Here is a 26,167-nt window from a genome sequence, read left to right as displayed (position 1 = left end):
ACAAAAGTTAGCTGGGCATGGTGGCAGGTGCCTGTAATCCCAGCTACTTGGGAGGCTGAGGCAGGAGAATCGCTTGAACCTAGGAGGCGGAGGTTGTAGTGAGTAGAGATTGAGCCACTGCACTCCAGTCTGGGTGACAGAATGAGAGTCCATCTCAAAAAAAAAAAAAAAAGGAAGTAACTGAGGAAAATTGGCCTTTGGTGTGAGTTTTTTAGTTTATCTGGCTAGGCGTTAGGCTCTGTCTACTGTTTGCTGTAACTGTAGGTGTCAGAACTAAAATTTCCTCCTGTGTCTGTTTTTCCTTCCTTGGGTTTCCCTAGAGACTTCTTAAATAAAGTCTGAGATATGCAGGTTTTTCTGTTCTATTCTCCTGTTATTATATAGGAGCCCTATTTATGTGGTGGGAAGGAGGGGAAGTGTCCTAAGTCCTGTGACTAGGTCTCAGTCTTTTTGTGAGCTTCTGCCCCTGGCCTGTGACTTTCACCAGCACTTCTCAGTTTGGGGTTTTTGCCTCCTTAGGTGAAACAGGAAGGGAGAGGCGGCTGGAGTTGGGCCCTTTCTTTCCTGCCTGTGGAAGGCTTAGGGGTGCTTAAGTTGGGTCAACCTTTCCCTTAGGCTGATTAGGATCTTATAAAACCTGATTAAGTTAGGCTCTTGTCAAATAGTTTCCTTTGAGGACAGGCCTTGTTAAGAACAGAAAGCTCTAGACATACTCCACATGGCTGCTTTCCCCCTCCCCTGACAGAAGTATGAGGAGATCTTTCTCTGATCTTGACTGCGAGAACCTGGTAAGGCTCATGGAGGTAAAGTCCACATTGAGTCTCCAGCAGTTTATGAATTGCTGTGTAAATTTGCCTACCCTCGTTTCCACTCCTGAGCTCCTGCTCAGGTAAGCTCCAGTTCACCCTGTTGACCTGTCTGCAGTGTCGGGAGTAGTCATTTGCCCTGTAACTTCAGTTCTCTGATGCAGCTAAAAGGGGTTGTTTGCCAGTTTAGTATTTTTTCTTGTAAGGATGATAGTGACAACTTCTAAGCTCCTGACTTTCCTGACTGAAGAATGAAAGTCCTTTGCCTTCATTTTTTAATATTTTTGGTGGATAAAAATAATTCCAGTTGACAGGTTTTTGTGTGTGTGTTTTTTTTTCCAGTACTTTAAAGATGTTACTTGTCTTTTGGCTTATACAGCAGAAGTATCATGTCATTCTTACCTATATTTATCAGTACATAATATGCTTTTTAGCTTAACTGCTTTTAAGACTTTTTAATTTAACACTGGTTTTCTACAACTTGATTATGATGTGTTTTGGTGCAGTTTTCTTGAGGTTTATTCTGTTTGGGTTTTTCTTTTTTTTCTTTTCCTTTTTTTTTTTTTTGAGATGGAGTCTCGCTCCGTCGCCCAGGCTGGAGTGCAGTGGCACAATCTCGGCTCACTGCAAGCCCCGCCTCCCGGGTTCACGCCATTCTCTTGCCTCAGCCTCCCGAGTAGCTGGGACTACAGGCGCCCGCCACCACGCCCGGCTAATTTTTTGTATTTTTTAGTAGAGATGGTGTTTCACTGTGTTAGCCAGGATGGTCTCATTTTCCTGACCTCGTGATCCGCCTGCCTCAGTCTCCCAAAGTGCTGGGATTACAGGCATGAGCCACCATGCCTGGCCTCTGTTTGGGTTTTATTGACTTTCTTGGATGTGTGAATTTATAGTTCTCATCATATTTGGGAAATTTTGCTTATTTCTTCAAATATTTCTGTCTCCTCTTTCTTTTTCTTCTAGGGCTTCCAATTATGTGCACATTAGACAGCTTGATAGTGTCTAACAATTTTTTTTCTCTTTGCCTTATATGAGTAGTTTCAATTGCTGTGTCTTCAAATTCATGTATCTTTTCTCTTTCAGTGTTTATTTGATGTTAATCCCATCCGGTGCATCTTTTCATTTCAGGTATTGTTTTTAGTGTCTCTGGAAGTTCCATTTGGATCTTTCTATATCTTCCATGTTCTCATCATGCTCATGTTTCCCTTTACCTTCTTAAATATATGACGAACTATTGTCCTTGTCTGCCAGTTCCTTTATCTCTGTCGTTTCTAGGTCAGTTTCTATTAACTGTGTATGGTTATAGGTCATATTTTCCTCTCTTGCTTGCGTGTTTGTTATAGCAGTTATCAATTTATTGCCTCTCAACTCTAAATCCACCCTTCATTGCCACTTGTGATACTGGAACATTTCTCCCTGGCCCAATGCTGGTCTTTGTCAGTGGAAAGCGTTGAGAGGAAAGTGCATTTCTTGGTTCTTTGTGCTTTGCTTACACCTGTCTGTGACATGAGCTGGTATGTGGGACACATAGGGTGCCCAGGCAGCTTTCAGGCAGGTCTCATAGCACCCCAGCTAGCCGCCTGGCAGCTTTCTGGTGAGTTCAACAGCACCGCCACACCAACCCCCCAGCTTTCCAACACTCCTGAAACAGCCTTTCAGCTCATTGTGTTAGCGTCCTCGCAAGTGGGTCTTGGCCCTTAGCTTTGTCCTGGGACAGCCCAGTCAGCTTCATCATCTAGTGTGTACTTTTGACCACACCCTCTCCTAGGTCTGAATCCTTCCCTTAGTGACCTCCCTTTACCCTAGGGTGTTCTGTAGATTTCCCTTTTGTTCCCTCTTAGTCAACTCCCTGTAAATAGTTAATGATTCTTATGCTAAACTTCCCTTGTTTAAGGTACCATGTGGTTTCTGTCCCCTGGTGGGACCCTGACTGATAGGCCTGGTGATTTTTTAAATTGGATGCTGAATATTGTGAATTTCAAATTGTTGGCTGGGCCGGGTGTGGTGGCTCATGCCTGTAATCCCAGCACTTTGGGAGGCTGAGGCAGGTGGATTATTTGAGCTCAGGAGTTCAAGGCTAGCCTGGGCAACACAGCAAGACCCTGTCTCTACAAAAAATAAAATAAATTATTGGCTGGTGAATTTTGTTGAATTCCTTTGAATAGTATTGGATTTGGGTCTGGAATGCAGTTAAGTCCCTTGGAAGCAGCGATCCTTTAGAGACTTCTGAACTTTTCAGTGGGTCCAGTGCTGCTTTAGTCTGCAGTTGACTTGGCTCTATTACTAAGGGTGATGCCCTTCTGCGGAGTCTACCCAATACCCCATGAATTAGGAGATCTCTCCACAGTGGCTTGTGGGAACACAAAATATTCCCTTTGTGAACTCTGGGGATTGTTTTGTTTGCTACTTCCTCAGGATTCTTTCCTGGGCCTTCTCATATGGTTTTTCTCACCCGGGCACAGATCTGTTTTCAGCTAAAGACTCCAGGAGACCCTCTGCAGATCCTGGCTCTGCCTCTGTGCAGCTGCCTCCTCCCCAGGACTCTTTCCTGCAAATAGCAGCAGCCTTTGCCTTCCTGACCTCTGAACTCTGTCTTCCCAACTCAGAAAGACTGCAGGTTCTGGCTGAGTTTCCCTGCCTGTGCTGCAGCCTGGAACCCACCGCCTGGCTGTAACTGGTGCAGTCATAGGACGTGCTTTCTGGTTTCTCTCATCTTGGAATCACTGTCCTGCACTGTTTTCCACCAACTGAAGACAAAAGTATGTTGTCCAGTTTTCCAGGTGTTCAGGGTTCCCTGTTGCTGCATCCTACATGAGTATATAAACAGAGAACAAACAAAACAGCCTGTCAGGAGTTTGCTGAAGTTTCAGAATAGGTGGTGCTGGCTAAGCTGATGGGCATGATTAACACTCCCCTTTTCCTTCTTTTAGTGACCACAATGTGAATGGGCACAGCAAGACAGCAAAGGCTTGCTGAGTGAGTGGCACAGCGCCATCCTGGGTAGTGGCCTCCCCAGCAAGTTGCATGTCACTAGCTTCCTGTGGCTGTCATTGCTGGGCCCAGGCACCTCCGAAGATCAGCGCCTCCTCGTGGGCTCAAGCGAGGACAGGAGCCCGTCACCCATGAGCTCACAAGGGCAGAGCCGCTGTCCTGTCTCGACGGCTCCACCCTGACTCCAATGCACTTTGGACAGTGGGGAGCAGGCCCAACAGGGCCACTCGGGTGTGGTCACTCTGGCTTTGGGCGGATCGGGACCAAGCTAGACTCATCCCCAGCCCCCAGGTGCTGTTGCTTCTCCTGCCTGAGGCCCCGTCCACAGCTACAGCTGTGATGGGGTAGCTAGTGGTGGCCAGCATGGCCCTGCTGCAGCTCCATGCTGGGTGGGGGGCGTGGCCCCGATGAGCAGCCACCCCTCCATGTGGGCCACAGGGGAGGAGCCTAGGAAGCAGCCCTGGCAAGGTGAGTGGACGCATTTACGTGGTGAGAGGTGACAACCAATGCCGCTCCCCAGAGCCCTTCGATTCCTGGGGAGGCTGAGGCTTGCAGACGCCTTGCCTGCTCTCCTCCTGGGGTGCTTTCCTGTTCCCAGGGCTGGGATCTTGGAGGGAGAATGGAGGCAGGGCCTCTGTCTATCCTCGCTCGAGGGCCCAGCACAGGCAGGCCCTCTGGGGAGCCCCTCAGTGGCTGGTGGGGAGTCTGGGGCAGGGTGAGGGACAGCATCTTCCACCGACCACAGGCTTGGGCAGCATCTGTCCGGGAGGCCACCCCTGCGGGAAGGCCTCTTTTGTGTGACTCCTTCCCCGTGAAATGGCTTCTCCATACAGTTCAGCCCCACAGGTGCCCTGAGAAAACACGAAGTGCTTTCTGCACGTGTCCCGGCCCCCAGAGGAGAATTTGGTTATAGAGAAGGTGACAGCTCATGGCTTCCTGAGGGTGGGGCAGTGGGAGAAGTCCCCAGGGGAGCTTGGGGCCCATGGCCTCCCACACCCTGGGTGGGACTGCCCGCTGGGAGGCCCACATTGCCTTCGTGTCCTGCACTCTATAGTTCAGGGTGCCTGGGGGCTGGAAGAAGAGCAGGGGCCGGGGACCAGTGGCTCACAGGGCCCTGGGGAGAATTGTGGAACCAGCCTTCCCAGTCGTCCCACCCAGGAAAGGAGTGGGCAGAGTTGAAGAAATACAGCACTGCCTTGGCCTTGGCCTCAGACCTGAGGGTCTGGCTATAGCCGTGGTGGCGGCTATGTCGTGGGGGCTGCGTCATGGCACTGGCAGTGGCCCCAGGACTGTGGAGCAGTGCAGACTAGCACAAAGTTCCTGCTGGGCTCAGTATGGGAGCCCCTCCTGGCCGTGGAGACAGGCCCACGTCAGCCCCCCAGGATGTGTTGCCCAACAGCTCTCAGCCTTTTGCTTGGGGCCTCTGTGTCACGTGGAATCGTTCTGAGTTCTCTGCTGTCTGGCAGCATTGTCTTCTGAGCACTGCTCTGACAGTTGCTTTAGTCCACAGACTGCCATACACTGCCATGCCCTCCCATTCGGAGCCATCCTTGGGCACTCCTGTGTCACCCGTGGTTACTCCACCATCCTGCCAAGCCATGGGATGTGGAGGCTGAAGAGTCCAAATGGGACAGAAGCCTGTCCCCTCACTCCTTCCTCAGAGAGGACTTGGTTGGGCTGACACTGAGTAGGGGCAACCAGCAGCTAGAGGTAGTGGAGCTCTAAAACTGTGGCTCCAGAGCAGAAGGCCCCCTCTGGCACACGTTTCATCCAGCATATTCTCCGTGAGCACCTGCCACGGCCCAGGCCTTGCTCTTGGTGCTGCCGGCTGAGCCCAGCTCTCGGGCTTGCGTCTAACAGGAGAGGATAACTACAGTGTGAGTGAGATGTGATTCGTGGTGAGGAATAGACACGCAGGACGGAGTTGGAGTGGTGGGACAGCGTGTGCTCCCTGAAATTGGATGATATGAAAGAGGCTGTAGTGAAGGGAGGGACAAGCCGTGGAGGAGGCAGAGTACTGAGGGGAGGGATAGTGTGAAGGCCTGAAACTGTCAACATGAAACAGGCAGTCGTGTCTGCAAATGAGCCCCATGGCCAGCCCTGGGCAGGAAGCAGCAGTGACATGCGGTTCCTGTCAGAAGCCTCTAGGGGCAGAGTAGGGGCCTGTATTGAGGACAGAAGCCCCCATTCTCTTTGAGGAGCTGTAGCGTGAGCTTTTGGTGGAAGCAGTTTCCATGTCCTGGCATGTGCTGTCTTGTTAGGACATCAGACATGACCTTAGAGTTCACATAAGGATGCAGAGGTCTTCTGTCCTAGAGGACGCTTGGCTGGGCAGAGGGAAACGGCCTTGTGTCGCTGGATGTGTGCTCTCATTGTCGGGCATATCTCTGGATGGGACATCTGTGGCTGGAAGGTGTCCTTGTGGCCGTGCTAGTTGGACCAGCCTGGCTGGTTATCAGTCCATGTCCTCAGCCCCTCCCCTTTTCAATGACTCATTCCAGGTCCTGCAGGCTCTGCTTCTGGTGTGGAAGAGCTCACGGCAAAGCACTCCTGCCCAGGACCCGAGGAGCCGGCCACTGTTCAGAAGTCCCCAGCTTGAAGGCCTGGAGAGCCGCCCAGCAGCACAACACAGGCAAGCTTGCGGAGGTGAGCCCCACTTCCTGCTCCCGCATGGGCTCTTCTCCCTGGGGCACTGGCTGGGCGGGATGCTGAGAAGCTGGGCAGGGGCGGCTGCTGAGAGGCAGAGAAGCCAGAGAGCTGCAGGAAATATCCTGGGGCTGGGAGACCAAGATAGGGGCTCGAGGCTGCCCAGGCGGCTGGACCTAAGGGGCCAAGATCCCTGAGCAAAGGAGCCGGAGAAGAGAGCTGGACATCAGGCACTGTTCTCTCTAGCCATTTGCTGATGAAGCTGCTTAGGGCAGAGGAGCAGAAAGTGGCTGAAAAGCCGAGTGGGATTTTTGGCAGTTTCATGGAGTTAGGGAATAGGTTGGGGCCTATCAGGTGGAGAGGCCTAAGAAATATCCCAGGCTCTCATCTGGGACCAACCCTGTCTCGCCTGGGACAAGCCACAGCTGGGTTGGTCTTTACAAAGACTGCAGAGGAGCTCAGTGTCGGTGGAGTTCCTGACTCACTGTCTCACTGCTGCCCACCACGGAGGGGGTGAGCTGTCCCTGTCGGGGGACATGTCCAGACCCCCCGCCCTTCTGTCACGCACAGTCCCTAACATTCAGTTGAAGGCAACCAGGTACACTGGGAAAGCGGACCAGGGGAAGAAAGGTGACAGACCCACAGGAGACTGAGATATGGTTTTTGGACATGGACTTTAGTATGTTAATCATATCTATTTTATTTATTTATTTATTTATTTTATTTATTTATTTTGAGATGGAGTCTTGCTCTGTGGCCCAGGCTGGAGTGCAGTGGCGTGATCTCGGCTCACTGCAAGCTCTGCCTTCCGGGTTCACGCCATTCTCCTGCCTCAGCCTCCCAAGTAGCTGGGACTACAGGCGCCCACCATCATGCCCGGCTAATTTTTTTGTATTTTTAGTAGAGACGGGGTTTCACCGTGTTAGCCAGGATGTGATTTGCCCGCCTCAGCCTCCCAAAGTGCTGGGATTATAGGCGTCAGCCACCATGCCCCGCCAATCACAGCTGTTTTAAAGAATAGAGATAAGATGATGGATTGTTTCATAGAATTGGAATTCATAAAAAATATAATGGAAGTTCTAAAACAGAAAAGCACAATAACTGAAATTTAAAATTCAGCCAGGTGCAGTAGCTCACACCTGTAATCCCAGCACTTTGGGAGGCTGAGGTGAGGAGTTTGAGACCAGCCTGGGCAACATAGCAAGACCTTGTCTCTACTAAACATTTTTAAAAATTAGGCTGGGCGCAGTGGCTCACACCTGTAATCGCAGCACCTTGGGAGGCCGAGGCAGGCAGATCACTTGAGGTCAGGGGTTCAAGACCAGCCTGGCCAACATGGTAAAACCTTCTCTCTACTAAAAATACAAAAATTAGCCAGGCGTGGTGGCCGGTACCTGTAATCCCAGGTACTCAGGAGGCTGAGGCAGGATAATTGCTTGAATCTGGGAGGCGGAGGTTGCAGTGAGCCGAGATTGCACCCCTGTACTCCAACCTGGGCAACAGAGTGAGACTGGGTCTCAAAAACATAAAGATTTTACAGAATTAGCCGGGGATGGTGGCACATGCCTGTGGTCCCAGCTGCTTGAGAGACTGAGGAGGGAGAATTGCTAGCGCCTAGGAGGTGGAGGCTGCAGTGAGCTATGAATGTGCCACTGCACTCCAGCCTGGGCGACAGAGCGAGACTCCATCTCAAAAAAAAAAATAAAGAAAGAAATTAAAAATCCAGTAAGTGTATTTACCAGCAGATTGGAATCAGCTGAAAAAAGGATTAGTGCTCTAGAAGAAAGGTCAATAGAAAATATGTAGTGGGGCTTGGCATGGTGGCTCACGTCTGTAATCCCAGCACTTTCGGAGGCAAAGACAGGCGGATCAGTTGGGCTTAGGAGTTTGAGACCAGCCTGGGCAACATGGCAAAACCCCATCTCTACAAAAAATACAAAAAATTATCCAGGCCTAGTGGCGCATGCCTGTGGTCCCAGCTTCTTGGGAGGTTGAGGTAGGGAGATCACTTGAGCTTGGAAGGCTGCAGTGAGCCAAGATTGTGCCACTGCACTCCAGCCTGGGTGACAGGGTGAGAGACCCTGTCTTATTTCTTTAAAACAAAAAAAAAAGTAAAAAGAAAATCCCTTGCAAATACCACCATAACCAGCCCACTTTACACTGTGTGTCCTTTTCCTGGACCCTCAGGGCGCCCTCCCTTTTCCTTTCTATGGCCCCCTAGCCTTGGACAGGGAGGGGGCCCTCCTGAGAAGTCCTTTGTACTTGGGAGAGACCGAGGTGGCTTTGGAATTGGGGGATTACTTTTCATTGCGACCCTTGTTGGAAACATCAGCACACTGGAGTCCAGTTGCAGTTCGCCTTGTGGCTTTGTTTAAATCCTCATTGGGAACATGAGATCTCATTGTCCTCAGGGACTCAGGCTGCCTGTGTGCTAACCGCCCTGGTGAGAAAGCGGCTTTTTAGACAAAATTCATTTCATTTGCGTCTCTCCTCAAAGCAGAATGCAGAACGCGGCAGCACTGGGAGCATGTGGGGCGGGACAGGGCAGCCGGTGGAGGCTGAGCCAACATGCCGTGGTTCAGGCCCACACCTTGTGGAAGGCAGAAGGCGAGCGCTGACCTTCCATAGCAGGCCAGGGTGGGGAAGGGGCGGTCTGCTGCCTGCCGAGCGTGACTGTGCAGCTGTTGCGAGTCTTTGTTATTCTGATGTATGGTGTTCTGAGAAATTTCCCATCCTGGGTTAATGCTTTCTTTATTATGAACAGAAATTAATTCATGAGGGATGGCGCAACCAGGCTGGGGCGCAGACCAAGGGCAGTGCACTGGGCTGTGATGACTGCATCCTGCTCAGGTTGTGGGACGTGGGGTGAAAACATTGTCACGGCAAAGACACTGGCCTTTTACCTGAGTACAGGATAGTAGCCTTTGTTCTCTAAGATGCTCTGTCCCTGGGGCCAGCAAACACCTCCCAAGGGAGAGGAGAGAAGGACCCCCGAGTGGAGCCAGCCGAGGGCAGGTAGGCGTTGTAGGGCTGTGGGAGCCACTGCACCCCTGGGAGCTTCCAGTCAGCTCAAGCCCAGTGCCCAGAGTGTCCAAGTGCCACCTGGACGCCCTGCAGTGTCCACTGTGCTGGGTTATCAAGGTTTTTCTCTGGGGGGGGTCTACGGGGAGCCTGGAGCTGCTGGGTAGGAGGTGGGCTTGTGGCTCAGCTGTGTCCAGTGGCTGGCTGTGGAGCGCCTCCTCTGGTGCAGTAATAATTTCATGGGCAAGAAAGACCACTACTTTCTTGGCCACCGCTTCCTGGAGCTTGTGTTCCTGGAAGCCAGCCATAAATAAGCCGGCCATAAACGAGGGTAAACAGGTACCCGAGTAAACACAGCAGAGCAAATGAGCTATATGGGCCAGCAGAGATGAACCTGGGGCCATGGCGGGTGTAGGGGTTGGGTGGGGAGAGGATGTCCTCTGAAAAGGTGACATTTAAGCTGAAACTGGAATGACAAGAAGGCCCCAGCTCTGCAGGCAGAGTGGAGGGCCCAGAGCTTAGAATCACATAGGTCCTGGAAAGCATTGGATTTCGTGTTAAGGACAATGAGAAACTGGTGACAGATTTTAAGTAGGGGAATAATGAGATCTCATTACACATTTGCAAGATGTTCTGGGAGCTGTGGGGACGGTTGGGACATGTACCTGGAAGCAGGGCAGCCAAAGGGAGAGGCGGTGATGATGGGTGGTGTGGAGGCTGCAGAATCTGGAGGACGTGCAGACTCAGGGTGCATGGTGGCGGCGCGGCTGAGGGGGAGTGGGGCCTAGGATGATCTCAGGTATTCTAGCCCCTGGATGGTGGTGGGACCATAGACATGAGCAGGGAAGGCCGAGGAAGTAATCTGGGGCCACTGTGGCTGCAGCAAGTTTATGATGCCTGATGCCCATCAGACGTGGCTGAGGGGAAATGTCCCAGCCACGGCTGAAGTGTGAGACAAAGCCCCTGCTTCAGAGGACAGCAGGGGAGTGTTTCCCGAGCAGGCGTGACCAGATGGTCTTTCTAAGATGGAAACCTGGGCATTTAATTTTTTGTGTGTGGTTTCATTTTTAACATTAACTAATGGTTACCTTATTTTTGGATGTTTCATCACGTCTAGCAGTGTTGCTTAAAAAGCTTTTGATTTGTAGAATTTTTAAAAACTGATCATGGGATTTTTTTTTTTTTTCTTTTTGAGACAAGGTCTTGCTCTGTCACCCAGGCTGGAGTGCAGTGGTGCAATCATGGCCCATTACAGCTTTCACCTTCCAGGCTCAAGCGATCCTCCTACCTCAGCCTCCTGAGTAGCTGGGACCACAGATGTGTGCCTCCATGCCTGGCTAACTTTTTAATTTTTTGTAGAGACAGGTCTTGCCATGTTACCTAGACTGGTTTTGAACTTCTAAGCTCTAGCAGTCCTCCCACTGTGGCCTCCCATAGTGCTGAATTACAGGCATGAGGCACTACACGCAGCTAGAAAATTTCAACATATTCAAAACTAGACTAGTATTACACACCTTCATGTACTCATTACCCAGACTCAGGGCTGGCTTTTTTTTTTTTTTTTTTTTTTTTTTGAGACAGAGTCTCGCTGTCGCCCAGCCTGGAGTGCAGTGGCGTGATCTCAGCTCACTGCAGGCTCCGCCCCCTGGGGTTCATGCCATTCTCCTGCCTTAGCCTCCTGAGTAGCTGGGACTACAGGCTCCCACCACCTCGCCCGGCTAATTTTTTGTATTTTTAGTAGAGACGGGGTTTCACCACGTTAGCCAGGATGGTCTCCATCTGCTGACCTTGTGATCCACCCGCCTTGGCCTCCCAAAGTGCTGGGATTATAGGCGTGAGCCACCACACCCGGCCAGGGCTGGCATTTTGAAGCAAATCCCAGGTACTGTACTACTTCATCTTTCAATATTTTATTAATAGTCTGTGACTCTATAAGGCCAGGTGTAGTAGCTCACACCTGTAATCCCAGCACTTTGGGAAGCCAAGGCAGGAGAATCACTTGAACCCAGGAGTTTGAAAGAAGCCTGGGCAGCACAGTGAGATCCCCACCCCATCTCTACCACAAAAGAACAATTTTTTTTTTTTTTTTTTTTTAATTAGCCAGGTGTGGCTGGGTGCAGTGGCTCACACCTGTAATCCTAGCACTTTGGGAGGCTGAGGCGGGCGGATCACTTGAGGCCAGGAGTTCGGGACCAGCCTGGCCAACATGGCAAAACCCCATCTTTACTGAAAATACAAAAATTAGCCAGGCGTGGTGGCGCACATCTGTAATCCCAGCTACTAGGGAGGCTGAGGCAGGAGAATTGCTCAAACTTGGGAGGCCGGAGGTTGCAGTGAGCCAAGATGTTACCACTGTACTCCAGCATGGGCAACAGAGCAAGAACCTGTCTCAAAAGAAACAAAACAAAACCAGGTGTGATGGCACATGGCAGGAGGCTGAGGCAGGAGGATCCCTTCAGCCCAGGCTGCAGTGCACTACAATTGTGCCTGTGAAAAGCCACTGCAATGGCTGGCGCCGTGCCTCATGCCTGTAATCCCAGCACTTCGGGAGGCCGAGGCGGGCGGATCGTGAGGTCAGGAGATGGAGATCATCCTGGCTAACATGGTGACACCCCGTCTCTACTAAAAATATAAAAAAATTAACCGGGCATGGTGGCGGGCACCTGTAGTCCTAGCTACTCAGGAGGCTGAGGCAGGGGAATGGCTTGAACCCCAGAGGTGAAGCTTGCAGAGAATGGTGTGAACCCCAGAGGCAGGCTGCAGTGCACAGCCAAGATCGTGCCACTGCACTCCAGCCTGGGGGACAGAGTGAGACTCCGTCTCAAAAAAAAAAAAAAAGAAAAGCCACTGCACTCCAGCCTAGACAACGTAGTGAGACCCTGTTCCTAAAATAATTTCTTTAAAAACAAAACATGGGCCGGGCGTGGTGGCTCATGCTTGTAATCCCAGCACTTTGGGAGGCCGAGGCGGGCGGATCACGAGGTCAGGAGATCGAGACCATGGTGAAACCCCGTCTCTACTAAAAATACAAAAAAATTAGCCGGGCTTAGTGGCGGGCGCCTGTAGTCCCAGCTACTCGGAGAGGCTGAGGCAGGAGAATGGCGTGAACCCGGGAGGCAGAGCTTGCAGTGAGCCGAGACTGCGCCACTGCACTCCAGCCTGGGCGACAGAGCGAGACTGCGTCTCAAAAAAAAAAAAAATAAATAAAAACAAAACATAAGGACCAATAAGAGCCATTACAAACTTAAGAGTTTACTATTAATACTTCCCAGTTACTGGTCAGTGTTCTGCTTTCCCTGATTGCTTCTTACATGATTTGTTACACAAACGTCTGTTTGCATGAATAAAGATTGGATGTTTTATAGGATTTAAGTAAGGTCCACACATTTTATTTATTGATATATCTCAAGTTTTATTATCATTTATCATCCATCTCAAAATGTGAACTTTTTTTTAATCTGTGAGTTCTGCCTTTCTTCTTCTTTTCATTTTGAAATCTGTTGATGAGCCTGTCCTTTGCCATCTACGATTTCCCAGTCTGGGTCGTACCGTGTCCCCATGGTGCTGTTGAACATGAGCCTCTGTCCTTGTATTTGCTTTAAGTTGTCATTTAGATCTAGAGGTTTGATCAGATTCAAGATTGTTTTGGCAAGAACTTTCCTAAGTGCTGCTGTGTGTGGTTTTGGATTAGAAGGGACAGAGGCTGTCTTTTGTGATGGTAGCAGCCACTACATCAGGGCTGAGATTAGGGACAGCAAAATGGTGACTTCCAGGTCTAGCATTCCTTCCTCGTGTATTAGCTGGAATCCACCTACCTAAAGAGAGCCTTCTCGAACTATGGGTTACTGGGCAGTCCTTTTTGCCTAGGAAAGGCAGAATACCGCCTTGATCCTTTGACTTTATTTGCCTTTTTGCAGAATAACAGATGAGTTCCTAGCATCCCCCTAAGGTGGCTGATAATTATTTTATGCCAACATGAACTTATGTATTGAAACACAGTGATACGTTTAATCTCTTTTAATTATTCTTTTCAGTAGCTATTTGTAGAATTGAGAATTTCTTTGTGATAGAATGTTGAAGCAGTGGTGAATGATGAAGGCTAGAAAAGAAGTTATATTCAGTAAAGTAGGAAATCTAACTGAGGCATACGCAATATGTCAGATCGGAGCTTCACACTTTCTCAGTTCAGAGCACTCTTGATTAAGGTTCAATAATTATTTTAATAGTAGGCCAAAAGAAATCTCTAACAGTGGTGCCAGATAGGAGACAGGTTGTGTTTTTTATCTTGTGGCCTGGGTAGTGTCCTGGGACTCTCTGCCCCATCTGAGTCAAGTGTTGTGGGATAAAGGAATCTTTCAGGGCGAGGAGCTTCCTAAGTTAAATCAGTAGAAATTTAGGCATGACATGGGCCTTCAAATGTGTGAGAAGCTCTATCATTTTATTTCTCAGTGTATTTTCCCCATCTTCTAGTTGACAAGAAAAAATTCTTGAAGAGTTTTCGTATGTGGGAGCTAAGATGGTCTTGTAAAATTTCAAGTCATCCTTAAATAAAATGACCCACCTAAGAACTTTTTTTTTATTAATTTTTTTTGCACACAAAACAATAAACACTTTCTAAAAATACATACAAACAAAAAGATGCATATCAAACATATTAGGAAGGTTGCACATGGGAAGTCAGGGAATAGAAATGGGGGGCGGGAATTAAAATAAATGAGAGAGGGACTTTATATGGATCAGTGATAATAGCTCAATCCTCTATTTGACAAAGAAGAAGGAGAAGGAAGAGGAAGCAAAAGAAAGTGGGATAAAGGATCAGAAAGGGAGGAAAATTGAAAAAATTAGAGTATGACTCCAGGGTAGACCTGTTTTGTTGTCACTGAGTTGGTTGGTTGGTTTGTCTGTTGTATTTTTCATATGTTTCGCCATGTTGGCCAGACTGGTCTCGAACTCCTAGCCTGAAGTGATCAACCCGCCTCGGCCCCCCAGAGTGCCAGGACCACAGGCGTGAGCCACCACGTCCAGCCCCCACATTGCTTCTGGCCTCCGTGGTAGACCTCCCAGACGGGGTGGTCGGGCAGAGGCGCTCCCCACATCCCAGACGGGGCGGCCAGGCAGAGGTGCTCCTCACTTCTTCCCAGAGAGGGCGGCCGGGCAGAGGCGCTCCTCACTTCCCAGACGGGGCGACCGGATAGACGCGTTGCTCATTTCTTCCCAGACGGGGCGGCCGGGCAGAGGCGCTCCTCACTTCCCAGACGGGGCGGCCGGGCAGAGGCGCTCCTCACTTCCCAGATGGGGCGGCCGGGCAGAGGCGCTCCTCACTTCTTCCCGGACGGGGTGGCCGGGCAGAGGCGCTCCTCAGTTCTTCCCGGACGGGGCAGCCGGGCAGAGGCGCTCCTCACTTCTTCCCCGACGGGGCGGCCGGGCAGAGGCGCTCCTCACTTCCCAGACCCCACCTAAGAACTTGCTCCTGTTGAGTGGTGAAATCAACTGGAGTTGGTTCCTACAAGTTGTGTTTATTCTAGTTTTGTTTGTAAGTAGGTTGTGTGAGTTAATTCATTTATATTTACTATATGTCTTTTAAATTAGAAAATATTTGTTATTATGTATGTCCTTTTAGATTTTACCTGCAGCTCATACTTTGAAATCATCACCCAGTAGTGTCTTATTGTAGCATCGTCTAAATCTGAGCATCATCTGGTGGACTCTTACATTTCAGTAGAAACCATGAGTTATTAACACATTTTCCATTCAAATATCAATTTCAGAAGGAAACATAAATAAATATTCAAAAGAAGGCTAATTTGTATTAATCTGCCTTTATGTTTGGGGGAAAAAAAGCTGAGACATTGCATGAAAGATGATGCAGGATATACGCTGATCTTTTGGCCCTGTTGAGCTATTTGAACATTGTCCTGTTCTATTGTTAGTTTTCTTCATCATTTATTATATGGTCAGTTTTTGAATTCCTGTAATATGAGACTTTATTCTATCTTTTAAGTTACTGTTATCTAAAGTTAATAAGTCCAAATTATATGATCATTGAAAAAAAAAATCCCTCACAGTTCCATTTATTAAATAGGTAAGCCCCAATAATAAGCATTTGTGTCCTGGCAACTTACAGTGGATGTCTAGAAAAGAAATACATAAAGAAAAATGTTCATCTTATTTGTTTAGTCATGGGATGTGTGTGCCTGTCCAGCACCTCATCAACTTGGAATCTGATAGAACACCGCCACCCTCATTGCCTCATTTTTCCACGTCGACCTTCACAGTAATTGCTTGTTCAGTAACTGCCATAACCAGCCTGGCAGAGAGAGGGAAGATACGCTATAAAGGAAGGTGATGTTAATGTTGAGACCATGAACGGCCTTGAGCAGAGCAGAGTATCACCGCTTCCTTCAAAATTAAGGAGGATCTGATGGTGCTCTGTGAGTTCATGGGGGTGCCTCTGTGCAGGGTAGAAACCACAGCTCTGCGTCCTTCCCGCTTTCCCTCTTGATCAGCAGAAAGGTACCCTCCCTGGCCTGCACGTCGCTGGGTCACACAACACGGGCTGTGGTTGCACAAAGCCACCGCCACCAGTGTTCCTTTGAGGCCATTTGTTTCCAGCCATGGTGCCTATAGGATTTTTCCTTTATCCTGTAATTTCAGCCAAATCAGAGCATGTGACCTGGCTTAGATGTCAATATAACTGTTGTTATGTGCTTTTTTCCCTTCCTGTGTCTGTGACAGGTTTAATTTAACCTGAGAAGGCTGCAGATCCTTAGGGTTGGTTTAAAAACAGCTCATCCTGATCTGAGAAGGCGGTCAGCTTTTATCATTGTTGCCGTTGGCTGCCAGCACCCATTCTCTGTGGATGTGAAAATCCCAGAAGGGCAAGGCTTCCTTCTTGGGCATTCCCCAGGCGTATCTCCAGAGTGGGGCCCAGCATGGGAGGAGTGTACCCCACTCACTCCCCTCATGTGGGGCTTGGACCTACAGCTCAACAGCACCTATGGAATGTGGGCAGAAGCAATAGCAGCCAGCTCCGCCTCGGCCTTAGGGCGGCACGTGTTCTGCTTGTGCCCTGGGAGCCTCCACCTTCGACGCTGTGGGAAGAGGGTGCCCAGGGAGCTGCAGTCCCTCCAGCCCAGCCCCAGGACGAGGCCCAGGCAGCAGAGCCACCCCAGCTGACCTGCCAGTGTGAGAGAAATGCATGTGTATACACTGAGTTTTCAGGTGGCTGTTACATGGCAGCATTGACTGACACAGACAGAAAAGAGATCCACGAGGGAGAAGTGAGAGTGCTGGAGACTCCACAAGCCACAGGCCGCAGGGGCAGGATGGCTTCTTAGAAGGTGAAATGATTCTTCTGGGAATCTATCAGAGGAAGACATAGAGGCTCCAGACGGTTGAAGGCCCAATAGTGATCCCAGACAGGCCCCATGTCAGACCAGGCTCCTCCAGGGCTGTGCTGCCCTCACCAAAACTGGTCCGACGAGGGCAGCCACGCAGCAGGCAGCACTCGCCATTTGTACAAGCGAGGCCCAAGTTCCAGCCTCCCTTCTGGCAGGTAGAGGAAGCAGGGACACCATGCCTGGGAGCTCCTGAAAGCAGATGGGGCAGCATTTGGTCAAGAGCCAGGAGGGGATGACAGACCAGAGGGGAACCCTTGTCCCACGTGCTGAGCACACGTGGGGGGCTGGGCACTTGCTCTGTGAGCTATAATTGGCTTCCCTGTGCCCCACCGGAAGCTGCACCAGGCAGTTTCTTGGTGGAGGACAGTGGCCGCCCTCTAGCCTTACTCCCTTCCCCGTGATGGGTCGCTGTCAGATGTGTGTCCAGGAAAGGCAAACATCAAAGGCAGAGGACGAGTCCCTACACCGAATACTCCGGTAGCCTTGCTTGGGGACTGAATTTTGACATGCTGGAGGCTGTCCTAGACTCAGAGATTGAAAACAAGGAAGAACCATTGCTGAAACCTTTGGAAAAGCCTGCGATGGGGCCTCTGGCAGCCTGAGGAGTGGTGGTGTTTCCATCTGGTAGACGCCGTCTCAATAGGAGGGACAGATGAGTGCACCAGTGCTGCCAGCCAGAGGCGTCTGTCGGCGTGTATTTATGGGATGGGGTGCCAGTCTTGTGGAGGGTGGTTTACCTTCCTATTTCTAGTCCCCACTGGGCCTGCCTTCTGCTTCATGGCCAGCTGGCCAGACCTAGCACTTCCTTGACTTTCGACCTTGGCCCCTGCTGACTCTTGCCCTTGAGGCCTCCTGCAGACCCCATTTGTATTCATTTCCTGCAGTTCTCATACCTGAATCCCGCCTGGACTTCTGCCAAGCCCTCCAGGTCCTCCTCCCCCAGGGGGACCACAGATCCTACGTGCAGGGCTGTCCTTGGAGGGCCAGCACAGCCCCTTCCAAGTGGGCAAGACCCAGGGGTGGCTCAAAAGATAGCTGTGCCCCAGCCCTGGAACCTCTGAATGTTGATTTTTGTAGCAAAAAAGGACTTGCAGATGTGAGTAAAGGCTGGTGAGATAAGGACATCGTCCCTGCTCTCTGGGAGGACCCCAAATGCAGGCACACACATCTTCAGAAGAAGAGGCAGAGACTGGGGTGATGCAGCCACAACTAGGAAGGCCAAGGATTGCTAGCAGCCTGCAGAAACTGGAGGGCAAGAGCATCCCCCCAGAGCCTCCAGGAGGAGCAAGGTCCTACTGACTCCCTGACTTCAGACGTCCAGTCTCCGGAACTGTGAGAGGATCCGTTTCTGTTATTTTAAGCAACCAAACTTGCAGTAGTTACACCAGCCTCAGGAAATGAATACAAATGGAAAGTCAAAGATTCCAAGAAATGAGTGGCCGGGTGTGGTGGCTCACACTTGTAATCCCAGCATTTGCGGGAGGATTGCTTGAGCTCAGGAGTTGGAGACCTTTTCTCTATGAGAAACTTAAAAAATAGGCTGGGTGCGGTGGCTCACGCCTGTAATCCCAGCACTTTGGGAGGTCGAGGCAGGCGGATCACAAGGTCACGAGTTTGAGACCAGTGTGATCAACATGGTGAAACCCCGTCTCTACTAAAAATACAAAAATTAGCCAGGTGTGGTGGTGCCTGCCTGTAATCCTAGCTACTCAGAAGGCTGAGGCAGGAGAATCACTTGAACCCAGGAGGCAGAGGTTGCAGTGAGGCGAGATAGTATTACTGCACTCCAGCCTGGGCAACAGAGCAAGACTCCGCCTCAAAAAAAAAAAAAATAGCTGAGCATGGTATCATGCACCTATGGTCCCGGCTACGCAGGAGGATTGCTTGAAGCCAGGAGTTCAAGACCAGTCTGGACAAAACAGCAAGACCCCATCTCTACCAAAAAAATTTAAAAATTAGCCAGGCGTGGTGGCATACCCATAGTCTTAGCTACTCAGGAGGCTGAGGAGGGAGGATTATCTGAGCCCTGGCGATCGAGGCTATAATGAGGCATGATTGTGCCGCTGTACTCCAGCCTTGGCAACACAGTGTGAGACCCTGTCTCAAAAACAATAAAAACCCAACACAGAAGAACCAAGAAATTACTGGAGCTGAGGCCTGGCCTTCAGCTGCTGCCCTGCCCTTGTGACCTGGTCACTCGGGATCCCCTGGGCCTAAACACACAGCCTATTGTCCACCTCAAGAAGGCTCCTCACTGCCTGGCTGGCAATTGGGGTGGGCTTTGCAGCCCCCACCTGTCCTGGCCCCATGGCGCTGGTGCTGCAAGCCCCCGCCACTGCTTGTTCCGAGCTCCCCAGCCTCCTGCAGAGTTGCCTGCACCTGATGGCGATGAGTCAGGAAGGCAGGCGTGTCCTGGGCCACAGAGCAGTCATGGCTGTCCAGCCACCAGGGGGCTCCATTTGCAACCTTGGATGTGGCTTTGGCCTCTTACTCCAAAGTGACCTTGGGCCCCCAGACAAGAAACAGGGAGACTGGAGCCCAGCCCCACCCTCCCGCACATACCTGGCCCATCACTGCCCTATCCTGGAAAATGGGGGCCACCACAGGTGCAAGGGACACAGGACAGGAACCTTTGGCCTTGTTATCAGACATTTTAAAACAGTGCAAACGTGATTATCAGGTGCAGTTTTTCAGGTGCGGTTTTTACAGCAGCGAGAAACCTGTGCTTACAGAAATAAGCACATGCCAGCAACCCACCTATGCGGAGAGCCACACAGAGCCATTGTTTTCTGCACCCTCACGTGACGGCTCATATTTGTCCCAGGGAAGGTCACAGCTGCCTGAACCTTTAAAACTACCGGACACACACTGCCCGCGCAGGATCCGGAGCCCAGCAGCACTGCCAGGGCCTTGAAGTGCTTCTTCAGAGACCTTTGTTCATAAACTACTTTTTTTCTTTAAGCAGCAAAAGAAGAAAATTGTCATCAAAGGATATTCCAGATTCTTGACAGCATTCTCATCACGTCTGAGGACATCACCATCATCATCTCAGGTGAGCACCAGGTGGAGTGCCTCTGGGTGACTGGCCGGTTTGGAGCAGGGAGGGAGGCTTAGTCTCATCCTCCAGCAGAGAGTGAGGCGGAGGCTCCAGCGTCCCTCCCGGGTGGGTTTTCTGGTGGATGGAGGAGTGACTCACGGTCCTCTACGTGGTGCCAGCTGTTTGGCTTTCTGGACGTTGTAGGAAAGGGTTTCCCCCACCTGCGTCCCCCTGACCTTGAGCTCCACCAGCCCCTGCCAGCTGGGCTCCAGAAGGCTGGAGTGCTGTGGCAGGGATGACGTCCCACTTGTTATGTCTCTGTGCTCTGTGCTCTTCCAGGATGAGGGGCATGAGGCTGCTGGGGGCGGTGCTGGCACTGGCGGCCCTACTGCAGGGGGCGATGTCCCTGAAGATTGCAGCCTTCAACATCCAGACATTTGGGGAGACCAAGATGTCGAATGCCACCCTCGTCAGCTACATTGTGCAGGTGAGGCCAGGGCAGCCTCTCCCCAAAAGCAGAGGAGCTCTGGAGTCTGGGGCTGGTGGGCAGGGCCAGCCCTATGGAGCCACAGTGTCGGGTGTGGGGTACTGAGCACCTCTGCTCCCAGCCCGGTGGAACAGGCTCTTGGCTGCGGACCAAGGTCCTCACCCCAGCTGTGTTGTCCCTGGCTGGCAGCAGGAGCTCAGGTAGAAACATGATGCTGTGGCTAAACCGAGCAGTGCCACGAGCATCAGCTGTGGCTCCCTTTGTGGCGCTGTAGGGTCCCTGGGTGGCACCAGCCCTGCTCAGCACCACTGTGGCCCTGCCCCCAGATACTGAGCCGCTATGACATCGCCCTGGTCCAGGAGGTCAGAGACAGCCACCTGACTGCCGTGGGGAAGCTGCTGGACAACCTCAATCAGTGGGTGACAGTGGCAGGGTCATAGGGAGGTGATATCTCGTCCAGGGCACAGCCTCGCTATCGGCAGCCAGAGGGGTCCCCTATGGCCCTCGCCACTGGGACCTTTTGTTTCTTCAATCCAGGGATGCACCAGACACCTATCACTACGTGGTCAGTGAGCCACTGGGACGGAACAGCTATAAGGAACGCTACCTGTTTGTGTACAGGTGGGTGGTCCAGAAAGCCAGGAAGCCCCTCCCTCACCTGGGAGGGCCCCAGCAGAGCAGGGAAGTAGTTTGTCCTATGGCAAGAACCTGAAGCTGCAGAGCAGGGTCCAGGGTGGAGTCAAGACACCCCAAGGTCCCGGACCAGTGGGGTGAGCAGGTGCCTGGCTCCCCCGCCCTCTTGTCGCCTGGGACGCGATGCCTGCCTCCTGGGAAGCAGGAGTGGGGCAGCTTCCAGCCTGGGGTCACCTCCTCCTGCCTGGCCTTCCCACAGGCCTGACCAGGTATCTGTGGTGGACAGCTACTACTACGATGATGGCTGCGAGCCCTGCGGGAACGACACCTTCAGCCGAGAGCCAGCCATTGTCAGGTTCTCCCAGGTCACAGGTGGGTGCTGCCTGGGCCAGGGTGGGGCTCGGCTTGGTGCTTATGGCCTCCACCCACTCCTAGGGAACCTGGAATGCCTGTGTCACACACTGCCTTCCCAGTCCCTGGGGCTTGGGTTTTCCATTCAAGTCATTTGGAAAATATCCACCCCCCGGAGGGACTGTCATGATACATAGTTCCAGCTGACGTGGTGACTGAACCTGCCCCCAGGGAGTGTGGCTGGCTGCACAGTGTGCCTCACACGACATGGCTATCTCCACAGAGGTCAGGGAGTTTGCCATTGTTCCCCTGCATGCGGCCCCGGAGGACGCAGTAGCTGAGATCGATGCTCTCTATGACGTCTACCTGGATGTCCAAGAGAAATGGGGCTTGGAGGTGAGGCCCTCCCAGGGGCAGTGGGCACCAGCGGCCTCCGCTTGTCCCTTGGCCCACAGGCAACGTTTCCTGGTAGGACATTATGTTGATGGGTGACTTCAATGCGGGCTGCAGCTATGTGAGACCCTCCCAGTGGTCATCCATCCGCCTGCGGACGAGCCCCACCTTCCAGTGGCTGATCCCTGACACTGCCGACACCACAGCTACATCCACACACTGCGCCTATGACAGGTGAGCAGGGCATCATGCTTAGGGCAGACTGAGGGGGCACCTCCAAGAGCAGCCATGACTCATAGGTCCGGCTTCAGAAGCCTCGAGTCTTTGAACACTCACCCAACTGAACTTTAGTTGATCCACTCAGGGAACAGAATAACAAGAGCCACGATTTTTAGGTTTTTTTTGGAAAAGCACATCTGGGGATAAGAGGAGAGGCAGACACCCAGGCTGTCATGTGGTTTCCACTTTGAGGAGCACAGGCCAGGGTGTGCAGTTTTGGGCACCCACAGACCTGCACTGGCAGGTCCCAGGGCTCTTAGTTTAGTTCCTGTGGGCACTGAGCCAGGCCCATGGGTGAAAGGGGAACCTACTTTCTCTTCCCGTCACCCGTCAGGATCGTGGTTGCAGGGATGCTGCTCCAAGGCGCCGTTGTTCCCGACTCGGCTCTTCCCTTTAACTTCCAGGCTGCCTATGGCCTGAGTGACCAACTGGTACGTGTCCTCCCTTGCACAGCCACATGAGGATGGGACACAGGAGCTCAGGTAGGCTCAGCCCAGACCCTGTGCCCACTTGCCTGCAGGCCCAAGCCATCAGTGACCACTATCCAGTGGAGGTGATGCTGAAGTGAGCAGCCCCTCCAGACACCAGTTGAGCTGCAGGAAGAGAGGACCCATCCTGCCGCAGGACCCAGAAAAAAGCCCAACACTCAGGTTAAGAAATACTTTTTAATTTAGGTAAATAAAGCTCAAGGAGGTGGGGCTGTCATCTGTGGTGTCAGTCCTTCTGGCCCCTGGCTATCAGTGTCGCTCCAGGGCCTTGACAAGCAGCTCATTCAAGCGGCCCACCATGGCCCTAGGGTCATCAACAAGCCCAGCAGCAATCATGGCGTTCTCGTATATCTGAAAGGCAAGAGGAGAAACCCATTATGAGGGGGCGTGGGGCACCTTTTCATTTTTTTTGAGACAGAATCTCCCTGTTGCCCAGGCTGGAGTGCAGAGGCACGATCTCGGCTCACAGCAACCTCAGGTGACCCCCCCTGCCTCCCAAAGTGCTGGGATTACAGGCGTGAGCCACCATGCCTGGCCATTTTTCCCTTTTTAAAACAGAATTTGGCTGGGCACGGTGACTCACGAGGTCAGGAGATTGAGACCATCCTGGCCAACATGGTGAAAACCCCATCTCTACTAAAATACAAAACAATTAGCCGGGTGCAGTGGCCCATGCCTGTAGTCCCAGCTACTCAGGGGAATTGCTTGAACCCGGGAGGCAGAGGTTGCAGTGAGCCGAGATCGTGCCACTGCACTCCAGCCTGGCAACAGAGCAACACTCCATCTCAAAAAAAAAAAAAAAAAGGATTTTAGAGGAAACTGCTGTTCCACCCTGAAGGCAGGCTCGCAGGGCTGGTAGCCTGGGTCCATGCAGTCATCCTAAGCTGCTGCACTCACCTGATCCACCAGCAGCTGGGCCAGGCCAGGCTCGCTTGCCCGCAGCTGATTCAGCTTCTTGATGAGTGCGTGCCTGCAACACAGAACCCACCAGAAAAAGCAGCTCAGTACCACGTGCTGTGACCCTCCCTTCAAGTTTTGGGATTATCAGGATATTTAAAGAAGCACAGTAAGACTGTCTGTAGTTTTTTAAAGGTATGTAAATGATCATTTATAGACAATATGATTACATACCCAGAAAACCCAAGAGAATCAGGAGTGTCAGTATTAGAAAATGCTGTAAGGAAGCCAAGCTCCAAGATTAATATACACTAAAGGGACAAAAGGAGCTTAGTACGTGAAGACATGCCTTGGTTCCTAGATAAAAAAAAGAGAAGGGAGGAAGACCCACACGTTGAAACATATTATAGGGCTCTAGTAAATAAAAACAGTTTAGGTCTGGAAAGGGGGAAGGCAAACAACTCCATGTAACGAGGGTGGACACTGAGTGTCTGATGAGGACAGTATTTCACAGAAGAGGGAGGAGACAGATCACTCCATCCAGCAGCACTGGGATAACTGGGAGCCATGCAGACAACCATTTAGACCAGAGTAAATTCCAGAGGGATCAGAGATGACAAGCACAATTCTAGGGAAGAAATGTTTCATAATCTCAGAAGTGGAAAGCCTTTCCAAGCAAAACTACAAACCCAGAAGCCAAAAAGTAAAGAATATTTGACTTCAGAACACTATTTTTCTGCATAGGAAAAAGCATCATGTGGTATTTAACCTTAACATTTTTCACTTAAGAGAAGTCTCATAAAACCGAGGGCTCTGGGGAACTGTAAGTTTGTACAACCTCTCCAGAGGACAACTGGAGTTGGGAAAACCACATGTGGATGATGTGCTGAGACTCAGCCATTCCATTTCCTAAACACTTCCTTTAAACACTTTTTTTTTTTTTAGATGGACTCTCCTTCACCCAGGCTAGAGTGAAATGGCATGATCTTGGCTCACTGCAGCCTCCTGGTTTCAAGAGATTCTTTTGCCTCAGCCTCCCAAGTAACTGGGTTTACAGGCACCCACCACCACCCCCAGCTACTTTTTGTATTTTTAGTAGAGATGAGGTCTCGATCTCCTGACCTCAAGTGATCCACCTGCCTAGACCTCCCAAAATGTTGGGATTACAGGCATGAGACACCACACCCAACCTAAAACAGGAAACACTTTAAATGCACATCCTCACATTTCTAGTCTATGTAGCTGGAAAAAAGGACATTCTTAATATGCTAATGTGGAGGTCACCTAGTTACCCTAAGGGAGAAAAGCAAGGCAAGGACCCACTGCACAGCAAGTTCCCCCTAGGAAGCCCACAGGTGCAGCTGCCCACAAGCGCACATAATCTCTGCAGAAATACAAAGGCCCTAATGCTGGTTGCACTGGGGACACAGGTAGGAGGAAATTTTCCTGTGTAAACAGTTTTGAATTCTGAACTATGTGGACAGAACACCAAATTTTAAAACAAATAAAAGTGAAACTGGCTGGGCATAGTGGCTCTCGCCTGTAATCCCAGCACTTTGGGAGGCCAAGGCTGCAGTGAGCTCTGATGGCATCAGTGGTACATTCCAGCCTAGGTGACAGAGCAAGACCCTGTCTCCAAAAGTGAAGTCCTTTGGCAACAGACAGAAACGAGCACTTCTGCAGCTATCTTAGAAAACTAGTTTGGCACCAAAACTAGTTAAAGTGACCAGGTGTCCACCTCACTGAGCTGCTCCAGCTGAGGCACAGGCATTCTGCATCCTGGCGCTGCTGTGCACGGACAGCCATAAGCCATGTCAGCTTTTCCCCAGGAGTGCCATGGCTAGGAAAATGCATCTCCCTCCTCACCTCCAGTATAATTTTAAAAGTTGTAAAATGACAAAAGAAAAAAACTAGACATGTACTAAAGAACAAAACAGAGCGCCTCTGCCTGGCCGCCACCCCGTCTAGGAAGTGAGGAGCGCCTTCTGTCCAGCCGCCCCGTCTGGGATGTGGGGAGCACCTCTGCCCGGCCGCCTTGTCTGGGAGGTCTACCACAGAGGCCAGAAGCAATGTGGGGGCTGGACGTGGTGGCTCACACCTGTAGTCCCAGTACTCTGAGAGGCCGAGGTGGGTTGATGACTTGAGGCTAGGAGTTCGAGACCAGCCTGGCCAACATGGCAAAACATGAAAAATACAACTGACAAACCAACCAAGCAACAACAAAACAGGTCTACCCTGGAGTCATACTCTAATTGTTTCTATTTTCCTCCCTTTCTGATCCTTTATCCCACTTTCTTTTTCTTCCTCTTCCTTCTCCTTCTTCTTTGTCAAATAGAGGATTGAGTTATTATCACTGATCCATATAAAGTCCCTCTCTCATTTTCTTTAATTCCCACCCCCCATTTCTATTCCCCGTCCTCCCATGGGCAACCTTCCTAATATGTTTGATATGCATCTTTTTGTTTGTATGTACTTTTAGAAAATGTTTATTGTTTTGTGTGCAAAAAAAAAAATTAAAAAAAAAAAAGATGAAGACCATCCTGGCCAACATGGTGAAACCCCATCTCTACTAAAAATACAAAAATTAGCTGGGCATGGTAGCTCACACCTGTAATCCAAGCTATTCAGGAGGCTGAGGCAGGAGAATTGCTTGAACCCGGGAGGTGGAGGTTGTAGTGAGCCAAGATCTCGCCACTGCACTCCAGCCTGAGTGACAGAGCAAGACTCCATCTCAAAAA

The 26,167-nt window shown here is 51.0% G+C and overlaps 3 protein-coding genes across 6 annotated transcripts in view; 2 read left to right on the top strand and 1 right to left on the bottom strand.

Annotated features, from left to right (window-relative positions):
• Nucleotides 1-19,978, top strand: part of LOC131380669 (uncharacterized) — a 45,812-nt gene extending 25,834 nt beyond the window's left edge. Inside the window, exons 2-3 of the mRNA XM_058433938.1 lie at nucleotides 6,299-6,443; nucleotides 19,827-19,978. Coding sequence (XP_058289921.1) covers nucleotides 6,299-6,443; nucleotides 19,827-19,978 — 297 coding nt within the window. The remainder of the gene's footprint in view (nucleotides 1-6,298; nucleotides 6,444-19,826) is intronic.
• A 262-nt stretch (nucleotides 19,979-20,240) lies between these two features.
• Nucleotides 20,241-22,685, top strand: DNASE1 (deoxyribonuclease 1). Of its 2 annotated transcripts, XM_032145473.2 has the most exons (8): nucleotides 20,242-20,388; nucleotides 20,715-20,803; nucleotides 20,926-21,009; nucleotides 21,281-21,393; nucleotides 21,656-21,768; nucleotides 21,845-21,999; nucleotides 22,379-22,475; nucleotides 22,565-22,685. In XM_032145473.2, exons 1-8 carry the CDS (start codon nucleotides 20,242-20,244, stop codon nucleotides 22,610-22,612), a joined length of 846 nt encoding a protein of 281 aa, XP_032001364.1. In that variant the 3' UTR covers nucleotides 22,613-22,685. The 2 variants fall into 2 exon arrangements, with proteins under 2 accessions (XP_058289980.1, XP_032001364.1); XM_058433997.1 differs by lacking the exon at nucleotides 20,715-20,803 and having other exon boundaries at nucleotides 20,241-20,388.
• Nucleotides 22,686-22,690: 5 nt separating this feature from the next.
• Nucleotides 22,691-26,167, bottom strand: part of TRAP1 (TNF receptor associated protein 1) — a 63,132-nt gene continuing 59,655 nt past the window's right edge. For all 3 annotated transcript variants that reach the window (XM_032145465.2, XM_058433996.1, XM_032145466.2), the window contains 2 exons: nucleotides 23,430-23,502; nucleotides 22,691-22,883 (listed from right to left, as the gene is read on the bottom strand). In XM_032145465.2, coding sequence (XP_032001356.1) covers nucleotides 22,782-22,883; nucleotides 23,430-23,502 — 175 coding nt within the window. In that variant the 3' untranslated portion in view covers nucleotides 22,691-22,781. The remainder of the gene's footprint in view (nucleotides 22,884-23,429; nucleotides 23,503-26,167) is intronic.

The sequence above is a fragment of the Hylobates moloch genome, unplaced genomic scaffold (assembly GCF_009828535.3).
Source record: "Hylobates moloch isolate HMO894 unplaced genomic scaffold, HMol_V3 SCAFFOLD_23, whole genome shotgun sequence".
Classification (NCBI taxonomy): domain Eukaryota; kingdom Metazoa; phylum Chordata; class Mammalia; order Primates; family Hylobatidae; genus Hylobates; species Hylobates moloch.
This window is presented reverse-complemented; position numbering and strand designations above follow the sequence as displayed.

Excerpts from the sequence above, each read along its gene's own strand:
- DNASE1 (XM_032145473.2), top strand. The coding sequence starts at position 20,242 with ATGAGGGGCATGAGGCTGCTGGGGGCGGTGCTGGCACTGGCGGCCCTA. Across the intron at positions 20,804-20,925 it reads CTGCTGGACAACCTCAATCA|GGATGCACCAGACACCTATC; the intron begins GTGGGTGACAGT and ends TCTTCAATCCAG. Across the intron at positions 22,476-22,564 it reads ATGGCCTGAGTGACCAACTG|GCCCAAGCCATCAGTGACCA; the intron begins GTACGTGTCCTC and ends ACTTGCCTGCAG.